At 39.1% G+C, this 21,024-nt stretch overlaps 1 protein-coding gene across 4 annotated transcripts in view; it reads left to right on the plus strand.

The window, feature by feature from the left end:
• The window catches only part of nbeab (neurobeachin b), a 194,412-nt gene that overhangs the window by 33,816 nt on the left and 139,572 nt on the right, over positions 1-21,024 (plus strand). For all 4 annotated transcript variants that reach the window (XM_059331642.1, XM_059331641.1, XM_059331643.1 and 1 more), the window contains 4 exons: positions 14,594-14,825; positions 16,204-16,304; positions 16,541-16,636; positions 19,444-19,565. In XM_059331642.1, the coding sequence (XP_059187625.1) occupies positions 14,594-14,825; positions 16,204-16,304; positions 16,541-16,636; positions 19,444-19,565 (551 nt within the window). The remainder of the gene's footprint in view (positions 1-14,593; positions 14,826-16,203; positions 16,305-16,540; positions 16,637-19,443; positions 19,566-21,024) is intronic.

A 21,024-nucleotide genomic window follows, 5' to 3' on the forward strand; every position in this document is an offset into this window, starting at 1 on the left:
TGGTTTGTGATTAAGGGCAACACAATACAGCAAAATGAGATTATGTGTAATTGCTTATTCCAAATGTTTTGCTTGAAAAAGTTTAAATTAAATAAGTTTGTCTAAGAAATTGTATTTTCTGTCCAAGTTTGTTTTACTCTTGTTTTATCATTGTTTTATCCCTAGTTTGTCAGTTTTTAGTTAACTGATCTACTTTGGCTACGCTAAGCCCAGCTGAAGGTGGGGTAAAAAGTTGTCACTAAACTCACAAACAGATGTTTGCTGAAAGATGACAATATGGTTCTATTCTTAATTAAATTAGGAGAAGGGAAGAAACACAGCATGCCTCCATTAACGGTAAAGATTTTTCCCAAAATCCTCAGTGATGGCCTCCCCGGTAGACTGAATCATTATGAAACACCTTTCATCTTCAGTTTCCTGGGGGCTTGTTAGCCACATCTGTATGCTGCAGGCATCCAGCTCAGTGGAGCATAAACACTGTAATCTTTAAATCTTTAGCAGTGTTTCCACAAACAACACAGCAACCCTCCTGACATCTCAATCACAGTCTGGTCACATGCAGGGAGTTAGTCTTTAATTCAGGTCACATTCTCTCCAGGCCTGCCAGTGCTTACTGGTAGGTTTGGACTAGTCTTTGTTTATCTGCACTCAGTGCTCCTGTGTAGGTTCTGTAAGTACACCTCATTATGTAGGCACAGCGGCTATAATAAAGGGATGGCGGCATTAAATTTAGGTACCTAAATATTGCGGTTATTGTAGTTTTTATGGCTCCTGTATAAATTGTAATTTCACGTTTTATCACTTGAATATTAAATATGAGCAAACAAGCATTGGCAAATTTGTTACACTGCTCAGCCACACTCAGACATATGGATGTTATATATCGAGTTGCTGCAGATCCACACTCTGACTCTACATGGCAGGAGATGTACTCAGATATTCCGACATACCAGGTGGCTGCTGTCTGGTAGCTGTTAGACTGAGCTTAATTTTTAGTGAATGAGAGGAGACTCTCCAGGTGTCACACAGAAGGCAGTGGGCATTATGCAGTGGGTATTATGCAGTTGTTGTGTCCTCTCACCTGTCTTGGTAGAGCTATTGAATTATGTACTCTACCCTCAATTGTGATGTTCACATCTGCCTTACAGACTGCAGCAAGATGAGAAAAGTTTGGTTCTAACTTCTGGCTGATGCGTGTAATGTGTTCAGGTTCCTGTGTTGAAATTATTCACTAAACTACATAGGCAGAATTACTTTTTTAGGCCTTAGTTGAATAGATGCACTTTTTACATGGTTGTGTGATGGTGGCAATGCAAATATGAATCTGAATTAAGTAGAAAATGAGGAAGTGTTTGCATTCTCTCAAGCATGTCAGGAGCAAGATATGGTCCTGTGTTACTTCAAAGCCTGTCATTTCTATTGCAGGTCTTGCTCTCTCTCTGTCTCTCCGTCTTTCTTTCAACTTTCTCTCTCTCCCTCTCTCTCTCTCTCTCTCTCTCTCTCTCTCTCTCTCTCTCTCTCTCTCTCTCTCTCTCTCTCTCTCTCTCTCTCTCTCTCCTTCTACTCTCATCTTTTTTAATTAAATGAAATACAAATTAAATGCAAGCGAGCTTTAAAAGCAAGCTTTATTCACATAACCATAATTAAGTACAGTACTGCCAAAGAGCTCTCTCCTCTGTCTATCATGCTCAATGATATGATCATTTCCACAATGCTGAAGGAACATTGACATAGATTATATTCACATTCATCATTGTGCCCATCATGATGATCCATCCAGTTCATGTGGTTCCAGGAAGTGCATTGATCTGAAACCTTTGACTTTTATTGTGGCAAATAAAGATGTGCTATTAATCTGAGTATGTTAGAGACAACATGGTAGAGATCAGTGGGATCCAATTAACAACAGAAGCTCAAAGAGGCGTTCTCCTTTTAACACAATATCACAATCATTTGTATCTGTTGCAGATTTCTACAACTGGAATTGTCAATACGCCTTGTGTAATAGGGGTGTAAGAAAATATCATGTGTTTCACAATATTCTGTTTTGTGATTCTGTATAGACACTCAAAACCACTCTATCAGTATCGGTAGTACAACATTATACACTAACGTTAAATATCTCTGGAAAGCTGCTGGGAGGGACAGTCTTTTTGCATAGAAACTAACCGTTGTACCATTCTGAGAAATGCTCTGGTGTGATCGTATCCCGTTGAAGAAGCTTCGTGATCCAGCTCTCAACTGCTGTGTCTTAGTGTCGGATTTATCAGATTTAATAGATTTGTTTTATAAACCCTCCAAAAAATGTGTTCTGTGATAAAGTTTCCATTATCCACTGTGTTTAACAGTTATTTTTTATTGTTGGCTGTCCACCAGTTATCCATGATGGCTTGGATTGAGTCTGTTGACTAATCAGAAGCTCTTTCTGGCCAATATAAAAATATATATTTTTTAAACTGAATGAATCTTTATTAATCGCTCAGAATTAGGGGTGCACCGATTGCAATTTTCTGGCCGATCACCGATTTTTAAAAAGCCTGTCCTGCCTATTCCGATTTTTTTTATAACTCACAGCATACACCTTCAATGTTTGAATCTTATTTTATTGAAAAACAATGACACAGCAGTGTTTTTCTTTAACAAATAAAGGAAATCACAATGTCTGAGGTAGTTAATAAAATATTGAACTTGAAATAAATAGCAACAATTTACAGGACAAACTGACAAAAGAACTGCAACCATGAATAAAGTGTCCTGAGTTTTTGGTTTTGTTATAGTACAACAAGAACAAATGCCCAAATGTGACTGTTGTCACCCAGAGCATGCTCAGTCATGCAGAAGTACGCATACTTGCAGGCGCACTTTCAGACGCACTTTCAGACGCACTTTCAGACGCACTTTCAGACGCACTTTCAGACCTTTGCGAAGGTAGATAAGATCAGTTTGATGCAAAAGAATCGGCTGATCCCGCAAAATTAAGGAAATCGGTGCCGATTGATCGGTGCACCCCTACTCAGAATTCTTATCGGTTAATGGTTAACCATCCCTGTATTATGATAGATAAACACACAGCCCTGGTGTCTTAGATTAGTTGCACACCATGTTAACAGTCTGGGATGCAGATTGTCTTGTAGTGTGAGTAGAAGAGTGTTTCTGAAAAACCTAAAGTCTGGTAGTGTGAAGTTTTCCTCATGTTTATACATTAAGGACCAAACAAAAGACAAACATAAACAAGAGGGAAGTTAATTTTGCCAACTTGGCTCATTGATCCTTCTTCTTTCTCCCTCTGTTTCTCTGTGTATTCTCGAGACAATTATTGCCTTTTAAAAGGAAAAAGAATAATTATTTCCTCACTCCCAGTCAGTATGCAGCACTGTGGTATGCCTAACTCATCATTGAAGCAGAGTGGGTAGATAGGGCATTTGAAGTGTGGTCATTAGCATGGTTCACCATTGATGTGGAGACTATTCATCAAACTAAATGGAACCACAGAAGCAATAAGCTGATTTCTTACACGTTTGACACTCCCTCCCTTCAGCGTTCCACACCCCTGTTTCTTAAATGGCTTGACCTTTATTTTGGTGACATTTTTCGAGTAAAGAAAGAATGGCTCTAGGTATGCTTCCAGCTCAACTCTTTATACTAGTTCCCTGGAGTGGCGGTGCCATTTTGTCCCAATGCATGCTACTGTTTGCATAATATCATCATGCATCCTTCTTTTCATATCATTCATTTCACCATTTACACACTGAAGAAAGACTGGAAAGAACAAAATACTAATGATTGTCAGGTTAGCAATCAGGCTCTGGACACTCTTTCACTTCACTTTCATATCTCGATAACGATATCTGTCAAGATATAGCATGTTTTTGGCTTATTCAATAAATAAATAATCTGTATAAATTGTCCACATGTTGATGCCTATTTTTGAAAATAATTTAATTGTACAAAATGTGGACCCTGCAGTTAAAGTTTGGAGAACACAGCAGAGATTGAGCCTATAACCTATGTGTTGGGGCCTCCCTATGAACTGAATGTCTTTGGCCACATTTTCACAAAAAGATCATAAGTGGTGCTCACCCAGCAGTGGTTGGTCCGCCAGGAAGGATCTGATGCAACAGACTGGCTTCAAGATGCACTTGTGTGGGAAGCAGTGTAGTGTTTTTTCAGTCTGTGTTGACATTGCGAGTAAAGGGTTACTCGGGCCAAACAAACAAAGAAAAAAGGCAATGACTACAGAGGATGAAACTTCAAAAACAAGTAAAAGCGAAAGTGAGAGCCAAAAACACATGGCTTATTGCCACAGGTGCTGCCAAAGACAATGAATGGAGATTTTCAGGACTGCAGCATTAAATCAAAACCCCATCAAAATCGTGTATTATGTGACCTTTTTACCTTTCTGTTTAATTCTCTGGACTTTTATGGAGTATTTTCATAATCATATTCATAATATCACCTGCACTTCAATATAAAGGCATTTTTAAAATTATTCATTATTTTTTCAATGACATATTCCAAAAAGGGTGTGGGTCTAAAGAATGAAGCAATGTACAGAATATCTGTGAAAATCTTAAGTTATTGATGCGAGTGCTTTTGTGAATAAATTATCATTACATAACTTCCCTTTTATGTCTTTTGCTTTTGAACAGTTCAAACGCACTCATCTGCCGTTGCCTTTTCATTGCTGAAAAATAGTTTTTTAGAGTGTCTGTGTGAAGTGATAGGGGTTGTTGGAAAATCCAAGTATTTTACATGGATATTGTGTTTTGTGTTAAACTCCCTCTGGTGCTGCTAAGCACTAAGCTGCAGAATGGTCAAGTCATTGTTTCCTGCTCTTTACTTCTGCATACCACATTTTTGCATCATGCGTTATCCGTTTGACTGCGTCAGCTGCAGGCTGGTCTCACTCTGCAGCCGAACCTTGTTATTGTGCTCTGTATGCTCAAGTTTGGCTTCAAAGTATTGACGATGCTTATACTGGAATAAGCCACCAAGTTATATTGTCCTTTTGATGACATCCATGTTTGTTTGTTTTCCTGGTTTGGTCTTCTGCTTGTGAATGCAGTGGACATTTTGGAGGCTTTGGAGCTTCATGCTAACACACAAACAAACCACATAGACACAATGTTCAATCACTTCATGAACACTCACCTCTTGCTTTTGTATTTAAATGCAAAACAGTCCTATAGGCAAACATCAGATGAGTATAGCTTGGCCTTTATCAAACCAGTGCATTTTTTGATTGTGATGATTGTGACTGGGCAGTAGAGGACCCAGTTGAGTGTAACCATAGTGACTGTTGGTGGCAAAAACTATTTTGAAAAATGCTCATGTTTTTCATAATTTCAAAAATTACTTATGCAATGTTGACAAGACTGCTGTCTATTTCTAAGACCGTCCACATCTGGCAAACGAGATGAATGTGTTTTTGAAACTTTGAAATATTTTATTCATTTAGAAAAATCAGGGAAGACCCCCCTCTTCTCCACATCTGCCCTCAAGAGACTCCTTCACTGTAATGTTCTCACTCCACTAGCAGCCTTTGTAAATAGGACATCAGCTCTATTTATTTTCACCCAATTTAGTGGCCACTGTAGGCTTCCCTCGGAAACTGTCTCAAGTCCAATCTTTGCTGCTTGTCACCATGGCGACGGCGAGCCTTCAGCCCTGGCCTAATCAGAAGCGGTTGAAAGTGGAGGTATTCTTGACAGCTCAGATGTAACTCTCTTAATTCCCTGCCTCATAGCAATGACGCACAAATGAATTATTTCTAAGAAAGGAAAAAAAAAACTTGATTAAAGCTCATAACCCTATCTTGTGAAAGAGAGGAGCCGCGGGGGTGAAAAATTAAACTAAAGCTCACACCTTAATTGCTTTCACATAAACAATTTTGGATTTTGCTGCACAGTACAATAAATGCCTGCTTGGTGGAATATTCTTGTCCCAGCACATTAAAGAATCACAATAATGGCTTACGCTCTTTCATTTCCTCAGACACAACAAGCTCAGCTGGATTATCTGTAACATCTCAGGATCTCATTCTCTTCTGGCCAGCCAGGTGAAAATGACTGTAAGCTTGTGAGCAGTTCAGTGAACCTAAGACCAATGTGCAAGGGTGACTGAAAGGCATTATTGCTCATCTAGTTTCACCTCTGGTTTGTGAAAGCTAAGTCCTTCTCTCTAAGTCTCTATGCTATTACCGAGCTCTCTATGAAGGGAGCTAGCTGTCACTCACCACTCCCGTGTAACCACCCTGACAGGTCTGCCAGCTTGAGCTGCATAGATACCAGCTAGAGCCTAATTAAAGTGGTATTACTCTCCTGCCTCACATTGTAGTGTTGTTTCTATAACCTTCCTCTCTGCTTTGCAAATTATCGACCCGCAGCTCCACTGAGCTTCTGAGCATCCTAATAATCCGGAGCAGATATTCTTAATTGAAATTATATGATTAGCCATAGCTGCAAGAGGCAGGTTTCCTCCTTCTGTGGGTCCCTCTCCTGGGAACAGGAAAATGGGTTAGCCTCCGTCTGCAAAACCTTGATTTGAACCAGCACATAGATATTTGCATCATACAGCATTGACTGTTGGCTGCTGAATATGCTTCCCTCCATTAAACTGTGCTACCACACGGCAAATATTTTCTGGAAGTCTGCATGTGTGTGTGTGTGTATCTGTGTGTTTGTGTGACTCTGCAACTGAGTGCATCCACACTATATAGAACTTTCACGCCTCTTTGATGTTGAATTATGGTTCATTCAGAGAAATGTCAGAAGATTTAATTGAATTTTGCATTTATGTTTGAGTGGAAACAACGTGAATACAGATTGGTAGGGTGGGTGTGTGAAGATAAACCCTAAAGCTGACACATGACATGCTGACTGACAAGTTGTCTTTTACTAGGCCTGCTACACAGACCTCAAACACTTGTAGCACCTGAAAGACTTCAGTCAGCCCATCACTTTTCAATTTCTACCCTTAAGTGAAACACAGATAGAGAAAAGAGGATGTTGTTTGTGCAAATGCACACTTTAGGTTAATATCTCCCATATGGATCATTGAACTGCAGTAGTGCCAGCATCACTAAATCAACAGTTCTCCTATCAAGAAAACATACTTTATACTATAGATTATAGACGTTGCCTGGTGCAGGCAAAAAGATCTGAAGGACTGGAAATAATTTTATCTGTCATAAATCGAACATACTATTCAGGATTGACTCATTCATCACGCTAGGTTTTAAATCATCAGGTCTATTGGCAACTGTGAACGACAGTGGCAAAACACAGATTTACTGGCAGATTCATGGCAACATGGTGGCCACATGGCAAGATAAGTCCTGCTATAATAAACTCAGAATTCCAAATATGATTCCATATTAGTCATATAAATACTGATCCATCTGACGCCATTTTAATTAGGTCTTGCTTTGAATGTCTAATGACAGGCTGACCAGCTTTAACACAGTCTTATCTTTCTCCACACAACCCTATTCTTAGTCGTGAGTTGTGTGTAACACCTGGTTATGTTTTCAGTTCCCTAGCAATTAATTCTTAGAATAAATTCCCATTGGAATACATACTTACTTAAATACTTATGGATAAATAATATCAAAACTTTACAGTGTGAATGTAAATGTGGTATCTTGTGATGTTGTTAAATTAAGCTTTTGTTTTTCTGAATAACCTCAGTCATTTGCATCTTAATTTATGACACTGTTTATGACTTGTATCTTTTCCAAAACATCGCCTGCTTTATTGTGTAGATTACTGATATAGGGCTATCATCTCTGAGTCTCAGCGAGAAAGGATTTAGCAGAGGAGCTCACTCTCACCAGCACATTGAGCTGCCGCTGGGTTTAACTGTGGTAAACAGACCAAGGCTAGCAGTGCTCTATCATCGGAAACCATCAGGAGTAGAAGTCAGAGATAGGGGCAAAATAAATGAGCGTACAGCCACATTCTCTCACTGCCAGTGTTTCCTGCTGTTATAGTATTTTAGATAAGTCCTGGAAAGCCACCAGGGAGTCAGAAAGAAAATGAAACATTTAATTCTGCGGGTGGAGTTTTTGGGGGGAGCAAAAATTCACCCTAAATGTTTTGTCTGAATCTCTTATTGCTGCTATTGTTCCCTTTTAACATGAGAATTTAGCAGTGGCCTATTTCAGATAGCATAATTCACTTGTTAAAGGATACTGTGCTCCACCCACAGACTGCTTTCCATTATTAAGCAGTTGTATAATGTAAAGTGTAACACCTTTTTCAGTGTATTAAGCATTGCTTGGTTAAGAAACTAAAAATGAAAACCTAGGAACATTTCAAATACATGGTTGGACCTAAGTTACAAAGATGTTGCAAATTTAGTAAATATGAAAGAGAAATGTCTTATATACTTTGAAATCAGACTCTATTACTTTATAAGGGTGCTACTTGTGGAAATAATCTTGAAGTACTCTATGCTTTTACTGTCTAGTGCACCTTTCTGTGCAGTGTTGTGGAGCTTGGTCAGATTGGATGGGTACACTTAGAGGAATTGCAGTACTCAGCTCTCTCTGCAGATTTTCAAATAGATTCACATTCAGTCTACAGTCGGTTCCTGGGTCACTAGACACTCATACTCATGAAGCCACTGCAGCAAGGTTAAAGTTCAAGGTTATCTTACTGTCCCACTAGGGGAAATTTGTCTTGTTGCAAGGGTTCACATTAAAATAGATACACATAAATACAACATCAACCACAAAGCGCACAATAAATCACATAGCTAGAGCTGGGAAATACAAATGTATACGTAGACATGTCCATAAGTTAAAATGTGCAAGAAATGCAGCCAGAGTTCTTTGCTATTAAGCTTACCAATAGCAGTTGGGATGAAGGACTCCCTCACATTTCGCTGAAAGGTCATTGTCATGCTGAAAACTGATTCCACACCACACTTTTTTTTTTAAAGACCTCTCTACATTTAGCTTCACATATGATTTCCTTAGTCCTATTGGTTCATCATCATCTTCTTCTTTGTTGGAACAGTAAGCCAGGTGATGAGCCGTAGCTGTTTGCTGCCTCTTGTTCAGGCCGTAACATTCCATTTTTGCCTCACCAGACAACAGAATAATTTTTTGTCCTGGGTTGTCAGGTTTACGGTCATTAAGTAAACTCTAGGCTGGCTGCCATATGCCTTTAATTTAGGAGTGAAATCTCTCTAGCTATGCTACCAAGAAGGCCTAATTAATGGAGTGTTGCAGGGATTGTTGTCTCGCTGGCAGGTTCTCCATCTCTGCAGAGAAGCTCAGTTAGAGTGGCCATTTGGTCCTAATGAAGCTCGAACAAACAGTAGTCGATCCAAACAATTTTTTATACACTTCCCAAGATTAGTGCCATAACAGGGTTATCTCAAAGTTGTGTTGACAGCTCCACGGATCTTTTTTTTTTAACAGTTTCAGCAGTGTCAGGCTTGTCCTGTCAACTGTGGGAACTTGCATAGACAGGGGTATTTGTGCTTCATGTTAAGCTAAAGTATTTTTTGGCATTCTGCTTTTGTAGCATAGGTCACAATAGAAATGCTGACAGGAAATGATGCAGAAAAGTTGGATGATGTGCAACAAAAGTCCCCAGTATATGTGTGTGTGTCTTAACCACTTGCCACAACACCACAAAAGTTTTTTAATTGTTTATGTGTATAACACTAAAGCTACTGCATGTTGTGAGAATGAATTTAACAGGTCATGGAATATGTTGGTGGGATTTAATGAATTTTAGCAACCATTAGGGGTGGGCGATATGGCCCTAAAAGATTATCACGATATTTCAGAGTATTTTTTCGATAACGATATTCTTGACGATATTAAAAAATCCTGAAAAATATATAGAAAATGATTTATTATTGTAAATAAATAAAAATCGTACAACAAAATAAAATTCAATCATAAATCTAAATGTAGTGTAAATTGCAAATCTCAGTAGTTGCCAAAAATGTACTCTTGACTCTTGAGTATTAGCAAATAATAAAAGAAAATTTTGTACATTTTATATTACAATGTAATCAATCTTGTCCACTTTGAGAGCTCATTGTGAGCAAACACCTCACATAACATTTCTCACAGTCAAAATGCTTTCCACTAGGACATGGAGTAGCCAGACAGTGAGAGAAAAATAGCTGGCTAGGGGGTCTGGGGGCATTTCCCCTGGTGCTTTTTTTCTTCTTCATAAAAGCCCAAATTTGGTGCCTCTCACACATTCTAATGTTACTATTCCATCATATACACTGATCTTAATCATTGCCTATTTTAATTAATTATTGTAAAGGAGAATAAGGGTTCTTCTATGTTTTATTTAAGGCATCTTATTTTGACAGTCTTCTTGTAATTTCTGTGGTGGATTCTTGCTCTTATTTTGAAAGCTGCATTTGTTTAGCGACAGGAAGTAATAGTAGCTTTTTGTGATTAAAACAACTTTAATTGTTAGCCAATGTTAGCTCGCGGCTAACGAACGGCACAATGCAGCAGTGTGTTTGGGCCGTTTGGGACTCTGACGGCCCGGACACGTTGATAGTATTTAAATCGGCTCACGCACACGCAGACGCACACAGAGAGAGCATGTGGACGGGACTGATACATTACAGACAGGTAGGTGCTTTTTTTTGAAGTGCAGTGGGAGGGCAGCGCGGTATATTCAGTGCGTGTGTGAATTCGCGCGCATGTCTCGGAGGAGGACCGAGAGGTGGGTCGGGTTTTGACCATAGGTTTTGACCATAGGTTTTGACTGACTGACGGGTGACAGACACTCTGCTGAGCAGAGACACAACGCAAAATAACTTTATATTGTAAATAGTGTAGATATACTTTCAGTAGCTTGAAATGTGACGTTAGTGCAGCACATGAGACTCTGGCGGGCCGCCAAGGTCTAGGTAATTAATAGGAAATCCTTACGCCACTACTTCAAGAAGTAAGGAATGTTGCCAATATCATGATATGCATTTTTTTTACCCATAAAAAATATACCGGTATAATCGTGAACGATAGGATATGGCACACCCCTAGCAACCATATCTTTATTGTTATAATATGTAGAAAAAGAAAGACCACAGCAGTTTGCCCCTGTATACAATGACATTTGGTCCTTTACCTCTTAAAGGGGACATATCATTTAAAACTCACCTTTTCAGAACTTGTGCAGATACAATTGGGTATCTGGGTTGACTTTTCTTGGGTTTCTTAGATCATAAAACATGAGATTGAACTAGCCACTCAGATTTGCCTCCCCTTCCTATGTCACAGGCTCATTAGAATATCACACCCTCATCTGAGTATTTCCACACACGGCTTGAGAACTATCTTTGCAAAGGTGCTCATATTTTTCTTGCAAGCCAATCAGAACAAACTGGTGGGGGTCTCCAGGAGACAAGTACAAAAACAGAGCCTTCCAGACAGATGGTGAATACAGGCATATTCGCATAGACGGCATAAGAAAAATATTGTTTTTTAAAAACATCAAAGTATATAAACATGCTAAACATAGACACCCAAAATATAAGAATGAACCTGAAAGTGAGCATAATATGTCCACTTTAACATTGATTATTGGGTGGTATCCAAACTCTGCTTTAAATCACTCTGTCAAATTTTTGTATTGCTCAGAGAAGCTCTTCACGTTTTAAGTGTCTAATCAGTGATTTTGTGTCTTTATTTACCTCTCATAGCATAATGGGTGAAAATTATTCGGAGGATCTGAATCTGCAATTACAGCACTTCTCAGGATTGTGGCGTGCCTGTGAATAGTGTGATTAATGGCAATAGCATTGAAGAGTGATGAGGTTTAGTCTAGACCTTTTGGCTCTTTTCTACTCCTTGCATGCAATATTGGGTGATATGCATCATGATGGCTGCAACAGGAGAGCCTTCTGACTGAAGATAATAACTTACTTTTAGATGAGCACCCTTTGACAGCCTCTGGATCCATTAAAAGTCTCTTCTTTAGTATCGGTTGATAGGCTGGTATTTTTTATATCACAAAAGGCAACAGAGAGAGAAGTTTGGGGGTAGAGGGAAAACACAGTGCAAGTAAACACAAACAGTGTTGTCACTCTTAATTCATAAAAGCAACACCAGTTTCTTGTCTTCAGATCGAGATGTCTTTGTCCTGACATTAAACTTAATGTGAATAAATTTGTCCTTTCCTCACTTCATAGTTCCGCACTTTAGGTAGTTGAAGTTATTCATAGTGAGACATTTGCACCTTCACTGGATTTCATATATGACCATAAAGCAGAAAGAAACTTAACGGGTGCTATATAGAGTCCGTTATTAGGTTTTTGTCCTCGATGGTATTTCAAAGATACAACACCCAATTCTGAAAAAGGTGGGAGGCTGTGTAAAATGTGAATAAAATCACAATGCATCAAATTCAGAATGACTACAAAAATAAAAGTTTATCAGTTTGAACATTATGTCTTGTCTCTGTACTGTGTTCATTTGAATGTAGGTCAAAAAGGATTTGCAAATCATTGCATTCTGTTTTGTTTTTCACAGCTCCATAAACTTTTTTGGAATCAGGGTTGTAAGTAACATTCCTTGTTTGTACAGCTACTCCCATGATTTGGTATGTTTTGCGGCCCACATTCACTTCAGCAAAATGTGTCATAATGTCTCAAATATGTGAGAAAATATTTCTTTGTATAACTGACCACATCTTTTGGACATGGTCAGGGGTTTTGGTACCAAACTGCAGAATGAAATGCTCACCATCCAATTAGACTTGGCCACCAGATGCAACATGTTTTACCCGACAGAAGGATGAAGCAACAAAATGTTGCTTTATTGTGTTTGGCTGTCTGCAGCAGGACATGCATGGTGGCATTAGGCAGCTGGTAGGATGAGTGGGCAGTTTGGCAGTGAGGGTTGCCTGCATACCAATAACAAACTTTCCACTAGTTTATTTTCCGTGCCAGTTAACATAGTGACTATATTTAGAAGACAGACGTGTTGCAGCTTGCTCAGCTTTATAGTAGTCGTCTACAGATTTTGGCCACAGAGCCAACTCAGACCGCAAAATACCCCCACCCCATGAGTTGTCAAGCTGTTAAATTTCTGTTATTGTTGGTGCCTCACTGCGCTCCGTGCTCAGTGATGAAGATCTGTGGTTTCCAGGCTGAAATTCAGCTTTGGAGATGGTTTAGAAAATATGTAGGCAACAACTCTATCATTTTTCAAGAATGAACTGCCTCTGTAAGTTGCTGAAATTGGTCAATAGCTGTGTTTCCATCCTAGACTGTAGGTTTCCATTGACCTATTTTATGCACATTTTGAAATATCTTAGAAGAAAAGTTGAATCGAACATGCAAAATTCACTAATAATTCCTAAGTTGCACAAAAAAATGCACTTTCTTTTGGTGGTTCTTGCCTTCATTTAAAAAAGAGTTAAGGCTCTAAATGATGTATGGAAATTTCTGAGGACACAAACCTTTCAGTAGTTTCCACTGTCTGTGTCTGGCCGGATGATATATTTATTCATCTTCATCTCTGCACAGCATGAAACATGGCCAATACTTACTAACTTGAAAGACCAGATTCCTTCAGACGTCTCTCCATGGTTCCAGTTATAATCTGTGCTTTGCAGGGTCTCTCAAATAACTACAACAACAATTTAATGTAGAGAACATAGACTGTATATAAATAAGGTAGATACTCGAATGTGGCATATCTGTTCTTGACAAGATTCCATTCATTGAATCAGTTTCAAATGCATCATTTCCAATATAATTTCCTCCCTTTTGACCTGCACCTGTGGGTTATACCATGGAAAGAATATAAGATATTGCTTTTTTGGAGTTTTTATTTTTATCTGCAGAACTGCACTCTGAGGAGAAACTCCAATCTTAAAGTGCATGCAGTCCTATGACACAAATTGTAATGTAATTGCCCCAAGATCTGATGATGATTGAGGTTTGGCTCGATTTATACCTCCATGGACTAGTCTCTTTCCTCTACTTTAGGCTGCTTTTGATTTCACCCAGCTATTACCTGTCAATCACAGTAATGTGCAGTGGGTATCTAGACCCATTTTCCACCTGCTTGCTTTGATGCCCACCAGCAAGTTGTTGTCAGTGCTCTCCATATATACCATGCACTTCTTTAGAGGGCTAATTTCATGCTTGTTGATCTTGAAGAACTGCATTATTGATTGTTGTTTTCTACTTTCTTAATAGTGATTATCATTTGTGACTCAAAAGGGGCAACTGGGGTATAGGGACTCCTTTGCCCTGCTCTTTTCATTAAATGCCAGGCTATTTTGTTTTCATGGGTGTTTAAATTCCGATCACAACCTTTTAGAAGGAAAGAGATCTCCACTTTCTTCTTCTCGTCCTGGCCAGCCCTGTAGTAGTGACTTGTGAAATTTGTGACAGGGTCCTCTTGGTTAATTTCCCCTCCGAGAACAAACCAGATCAAGAACAGGGTTGAAAGCTGGGTCATTGTGAAAGTTTAGTTTAATCCATGTCGCTCCATGTTGGAGCATTACATCAAGAGAATATAATTTAAACAGCATGTGAAAGGCATAAAAATCCAATCTTTTCTCACATTCCCTATCTGTCCCATTCTATTCTGCAGTTGGTGGGTGGTGAGTTTGATCTGGAGGCAAACTTCATTATCCAGGATGCAGAAAGCATCGGCTGCATGGTGGAGCTGTTGGGACACTGTGACGTCACCTGCCAGGCTGAAATCTGGAGCATGTTCACCGCCATCCTTCGGAAAAGTGTTCGAAACCTGCAAACGAGCACTGAGGTGGGCCTCATCCAGCAGGTGCTGCTCAAAATGAGCTCGGTGGATGACATAATTGCAGGTATGATACTTGTGTCAGCAGCACTCGTAATACATGTATGTTCATTTTCAGATAGATTGTTATCATGTTTATCTCCATTAAGTACCATGTGTAAGGATTATGCCTTGGTTTTATCTTATTGTCAGTCAACAAGCATCTGTCTGTATCTTTTAATGGATCTGCATTTTCAGTTACAATATACCGGCAGCATTGTTATCGTGATTTTGGATGGAAAAAGCTAATTTCCATCTGTAAGCCCAATTTTTTTTAGGACTCTAGGTGACTAGGTGAAACTAACCATGCACCAATGTACTAATATAATATGATTACAGAAAACATACTTTCAAATTCTGCAAAACTATTGCATTTTCCCTCATTGTATTGTAATAATGGTCATCAAGAAATTCAATCAAGAAATTCATGCAAAGAAAACAAAACATAATGGAAAATGTGGGGGAATGAAGTGTGAAGTCTGAGGAGTCTGCATTCTTTTTTATTTTACAACCATTTAATCAGTCACCCTCTTTATCTTTTAGACATAAACTTGATTCAAACGATTCTTTAAGACATCGATTATGGTAACAAATCTTTTTGACACTTAAAAATAAAGTTTGACCTAACATTGACATATTGGGATGAGAATATTTGAGATATATTAGATAATAATCTACAGTTAATGTTTTTCACCTCACTAGCAGCAAGGCCTCATGATGCTCTTTTGACAAATAACACATTGCCAGGAAATTTGGTATGGGTATTAATTGATAAGCAATCATGCAGAGATTAATTAGTGTGTAGTGCTGCTCACTGTGTAGTTACGTCCTGAACTTTTCTGTATGAACATTGCACTCGAGTCTCGACTCAACAACTTGTTTTACCTTTCTGGAATGAGCCCCCTCAAATCTGTATTCAGGTCACTGTGGGGTTGTCTGTGGAAGTCAGTGTCACTTTGATATTTCGCAGTGTGCAAATTACATCCACACATTGTGTAACTTATAAATTATGTTTCAGCTGATGGAATCTAAATGTGTATTCCCTGCGGTGTAACTGTGCCTCCAAGTTAAACAATTTACCATTTAGACATCACTTTGATTTACAAGTGTAAATCCATGTAATTGTAGTGGAAGTGCTTCTGTGATAAATCTAATGGAATTTCCCCGAAAATGAACTGTGAATAAAGTGAAACTAAAGCGAAACAGTTTTTATTATCTCAGGAGTGGATGCATATGAATTCCCCTCACCATGAAGACCTGCTGTGTAGTGTTTGGAGAAATTATAATAGCTGTAAAATGCAGCTCTATTTGATGACTGTCCTCTCTCTCCTCTTTCTTCTCTTGTTTGTGTGTGCGTGTGTATGTCTTGTGATGCATGCATACTATCTTCTATCTTGCCTTTAAAGACTTGCTAGTGGACATGTTAGGAGTTCTGGCCAGCTACAGCATCACGGTGAAGGAACTGAAATTGCTCTTCAGCATGCTCCGAGGGGAAGGAGGCCTCTGGGTAAGTGGGCAGGGGCTGAATGTAGTGACTTAGTCAAAATTGTTCGTTGGTTTGACAATGTCATTTGAGTTGCCCCTAGAGAGCCATCACACTGATCTGTTTAGAGCTTGTTCTGTAATTGACAAACTGCAGAATGAGTGAATGAGGTAATTGGGATTGTATTGACTGCAGGCCAAAAAGTCAGAGAGAAAGCCTTGTCTTGTTATTGCTCTTTTTTATCTTTGCCACCTGTGCAGCCGAAGCATGCAGTCAAAATGTTGTCGGTGCTGAATCAGATGCCCCAGAGACACGGTCCAGATGCCTTCTTCAACTTTCCTGGTCGCAGTGCAGCAGTAAGCTTTCTCATGTTTTCAAAATGGCATGTTTTTTTTAAATTTTATAAGGACCTGCAGGTTTACAGGATAAAACAACTGATTAATGAGCATGAATTCAGAGAACCAATCTCCTATACTGTACAGTAATGGATGTCATTGTGTTCAACAATGAAAAACTGAACAAAATCCACATTTATAGTAATGTACTTCTGAAATCTGCAACTCTTTACAAAGTTATTTCTCATTAAATTGTGATATGGTTATTTTGTACGGAAGCCGAGAATGGCCATGGATTTTTAAAATTTTTATGCATTGTTATCTTGTGATAACAACTTCTTATCTCGTGATCTCGATATAATAAAGATTGTGATCTCGTTGTCTCTGTATAATAAAGATTGTTTTCTCATAATAACAAATCAGATGAACTTAGGTTTGGGGGCTTAATTAGGCTGTTTTGAGAGAAGTGCCTGATGATACAAAGGGAAGTGAAAGTTCAGCAATGCAGTATAAACAAAATGTGCATCCAGGTGCATCATATACACATTAGGTAGCTTTAAGCTGCCCGCAGACACCATGATCCCACGTGAATATTAAGTAGCCATGTGGAACATGCAGTCTCTTCACAATATGATTCCATCAGACCTTATATCTACACTGTTTAACCCAAGTCGGCACCTATGCACAGTCCCATTATGTTTTACAGACATTTGTAGTTAACTAAAAAGGTAAAATATTTTGTTTATGCTGCATTTGGCTGAACTTTCACTTCCCTTTGTATCGTGCGCCAGGCACTTCCCTCAAAACAGCCTAATTAAGCCTCAAAACCTACGTTTATCTAATTCGTTATTACAAGAAAACGATCTTTGTTATACCGAGATAATGAGATAATAAGTTGTTACCACAAGATAACAATCTTTGTTATATTCGGATAATGAGATAAGTCGTTATCACGAGATAACAGTGCATAAAAATAAAAAAAATCATGGCCATTCTCTGCTTCTGTAATTTTGGGACGGCGTAATATTTTCCTTTTTGATGAACCCATCCAAATCCAACATGGCTTATCATCTTGATTAATTTTCTGATTTCCCATGATAAGAAAACAGTGGTGAAGTGGTCTTTACATATACAGTAGATGGTAACATCTCCAGTGATACTGAATATACATGTCCACTGACAGGCAAATTCACAAAAGGATTGTGTAGCTTATGTGGCTGCTAAGTCTGCCAAATAAGACAAAAAGAGCCCCAGTAATTCTCACAGCAGACTCAAAGGAGGAAATTCTCCGCTAACTGAGCTGCGAAGCAAATGGCGTCTCTATGCTCCTGTGCTAATTAAAGGTATTTAAATCTGGTAATATGCATACATTTGGTGAGAAATTGGCCCCTTCTCTATGCAAATGGACCTATGCAAAATCACTCCTGTTCACAAAGATCAGCACTAATAGCCACATGCAGTTACAGTCAAATTATTATTGTCTTCAAAGAGTCGGTGGTAACTGAAGCGCATTTACCAACAGCACTGACAGACTGAGATATTAAATTCCTAATATGGTTGCTCTGTGTCACATTTAAATTCCTTGCCTGAAGTTTTTTAAATAATGCCTCTGCACCTCGTTGGTTTAGAACCTGTAACTCACGGTCTGAAAATGTCATTTTTCCTTTTTTTGCATTCCATTTCCATTGTTCTGCGTACTGTGTTCTTGGCACAAAGGCAACATCTACACTTTGCTATATAGATTCAATTCATTGTGATATCAGTGGCTGCAATCCATTATTTGTGAATTTGCCTCAGTGTAGCAAGAGGACAAACTAGTAAAAGGGTTTATGGATGAGAAAATGTGAGTAACCTATTATGTGTAAAATTGTAGTGTGACTAAATAGCATAGGTGCAGTTTGGTTCTGCTTATAGTTAATGTGGGGATCTGACATATTGAGAGTTAAAGTAAAGGGAGATAGGAAGCCTTTGAGAGGACATTAAATTTGCTACAAATTGGAGCATATTGTTAATTAACTTTGTATCTTTCTGCATCATGCCAAAGCATGTTGATTAAGCAAGTGAGTAATCACAGTAATTTAATTAAATCTAATTTTTCACCAATAGTTAAAGAGTTGTTTTGAACTACTCTCTCCAGGATCTTGGAGATTAATATCAACTTTCCCCAAAATCATGGCTGGATCTGTTTCAAAGACGCTGGACACATGCCATCATAAAATATTCAGCATGACCAAGAATTTTAATATGCTCAGTTGGCAAGTAACATTCTGGAGGTCACCACATATTTGCAATTTTCTGTGTGTTATTTATCCATTCATTCATTATCCTTAACCGCTTATCCGCACTCGGGTCGCAGGGGCGCACAGCCTATCCCAGCTGACACTGGGCGAGAGGCGGGGAACAGGTCGTCAGACTATCACAGGGCTGACACATAGAGACAGGCAATCACGCTCTCATTCACACCTATGGGAAATTTAGAGTCACCAATTAAACCTAAGTGCATGCTTTTGGAGTGGGAGGAAGCCTGAGAACCCACACTGACACGGGGAGAACATGCAAACTCCACACAGAAGAGCTGCAGGCTGGAGTCAAACCGACCCTCTTGCTATGAGGCAAGAGTGCTAACCACACATGTGTGTGCATAAAGGGAGATTTTATACATTTTCATTAATAAGTTTTAAGCACAAAAGAAGCATGAACATGTTTTGTCGTCACTTGGTCATATTTTTAGAAGATTATTTCTACATAGTGTATCTTATTTTGACCTAAACTTAATCTAGTACTGTAGAGGCAGTCTCAAATTGCCATCTCTTTGTGTTTTTTCCCAGGCCATTGCTTTACCTCCTATTGCTAAGTGGCCTTATCAGAACGGGTTTACATTTAACACCTGGTTCAGGATGGATCCCCTGAATAACATCAATGTTGACAAGGACAAACCATATCTCTACTGGTAAGTAAACAATTATATAAGTTTGTTTTCCATGTTTCCAATGTCCTCAGTCTGCTCCTCGCGCTCCCACAGGGTGCTGTAAGTCTGCATTATGACACCAGAGAAAAGAAAATTACACTTTGCAGTTTTTCATCAATCTAATTGCTTTAGCTTTGTATTAGAAATCACTCTCTCTCTGCAGAGACCTATAAAGCTACCAACAGCTTTATCGACAGAACAATATGCTGTCTGATACTCTGTGACCTACAGTGATTTTCCCATCGAACCAGATTATGACTGGAACTTGTTTTTCAAGGTTAAACTAGTTTTACAGACACTGTTTTTCACACACTGGCAACACTTATGTAATGTGTTTTGTGAAAGGGCCTCATTTTTTCCCAGATAATGTTCCCGAATTACAATAGAGAAAGAGGGGAATTAGGTGAGATTATTGAGATTAAAACCCATGAAGCACGGCGACTGGTACTGGCTGTTACAGAGGTAGACTGCTGCTGTGGGAGGTACTGTGGAGGTATTCTTTTAGATTTTAATATCTGCCACATAAGGCCCACATACCAGCTCTTGCAGGGGCTTGTGGGTAATTAGTGCTAAAATCAATAACTCAAAAGTGCAGTGATATTCAGCTGCTGCTCTTTTTGTTTATGAGAGGAGCTTTGAAAGAAAATCACTGAACACAATGGGACATATAAAAGAGCAGTGGAAGAGAATGAAAGAGAAAGTGGATAATAAAGATGAAAAGGTAGAGTTGGCTAACAGGGACGACTGTTCACACTAATTGGTCAGAGATAACAGTTAGTTCACTGTATCGTCTGCTGGCTGCCATTGCTTTACCTGAATCACAGAGATTGAACGAGCAAATCTACTCACCTTGGAAGGACTTGTTCTGTGTTTCTCTGATGTGTTACATCAAAAAGAAGAAAAAGAAACATTGCCTAAGCTAAGTTGTTGGTATTCATGTGGCAGCGATTTCTTACTGACAGAGTCACAAAAAGGCTGAGATATGCCGAGCTAATCCTGTTTATGCATTGCACGAGGGCCTCATAGCTCAGTGGCAGGGCATGTAGACAACAAAAAAGAATTGTATCTTCAGAAGCGGACCAAGGTTGCTGCTTTCCACCTGATGTGTAATCACAAGCAGGCTTGTCCACTGGAGCGTCCTGGCTGGCTCAGGGGTAGCTAGGTGTGAGGCTCTATATCTCTCTGGCCTGCATGCACCACACAGTATTACAGCCTGTGCTCTCTTTATCTGCCTTGTCAAAGAGGTCTGTTTGTTTTAGATGATCCCAGTGGGTGGTGGTGGTGGGGGGCTTTGAAGATGGTACACTGCTTTAGACCTAAAGACTGTAGGAGTGGAGGGAGTACATGTCAGCAGTGAAAAAGATGTTAAAACGAGGCAGGGAAAGAATAGAGAACGAGTGTAGTATTGTAAGGTTGTTGGTGTGTGTGCAGCATGTGGGCT

The sequence above is a fragment of the Centropristis striata genome, chromosome 4 (assembly GCF_030273125.1).
Source record: "Centropristis striata isolate RG_2023a ecotype Rhode Island chromosome 4, C.striata_1.0, whole genome shotgun sequence".
NCBI classification, from domain to species: Eukaryota; Metazoa; Chordata; class Actinopteri; order Perciformes; family Serranidae; genus Centropristis; species Centropristis striata.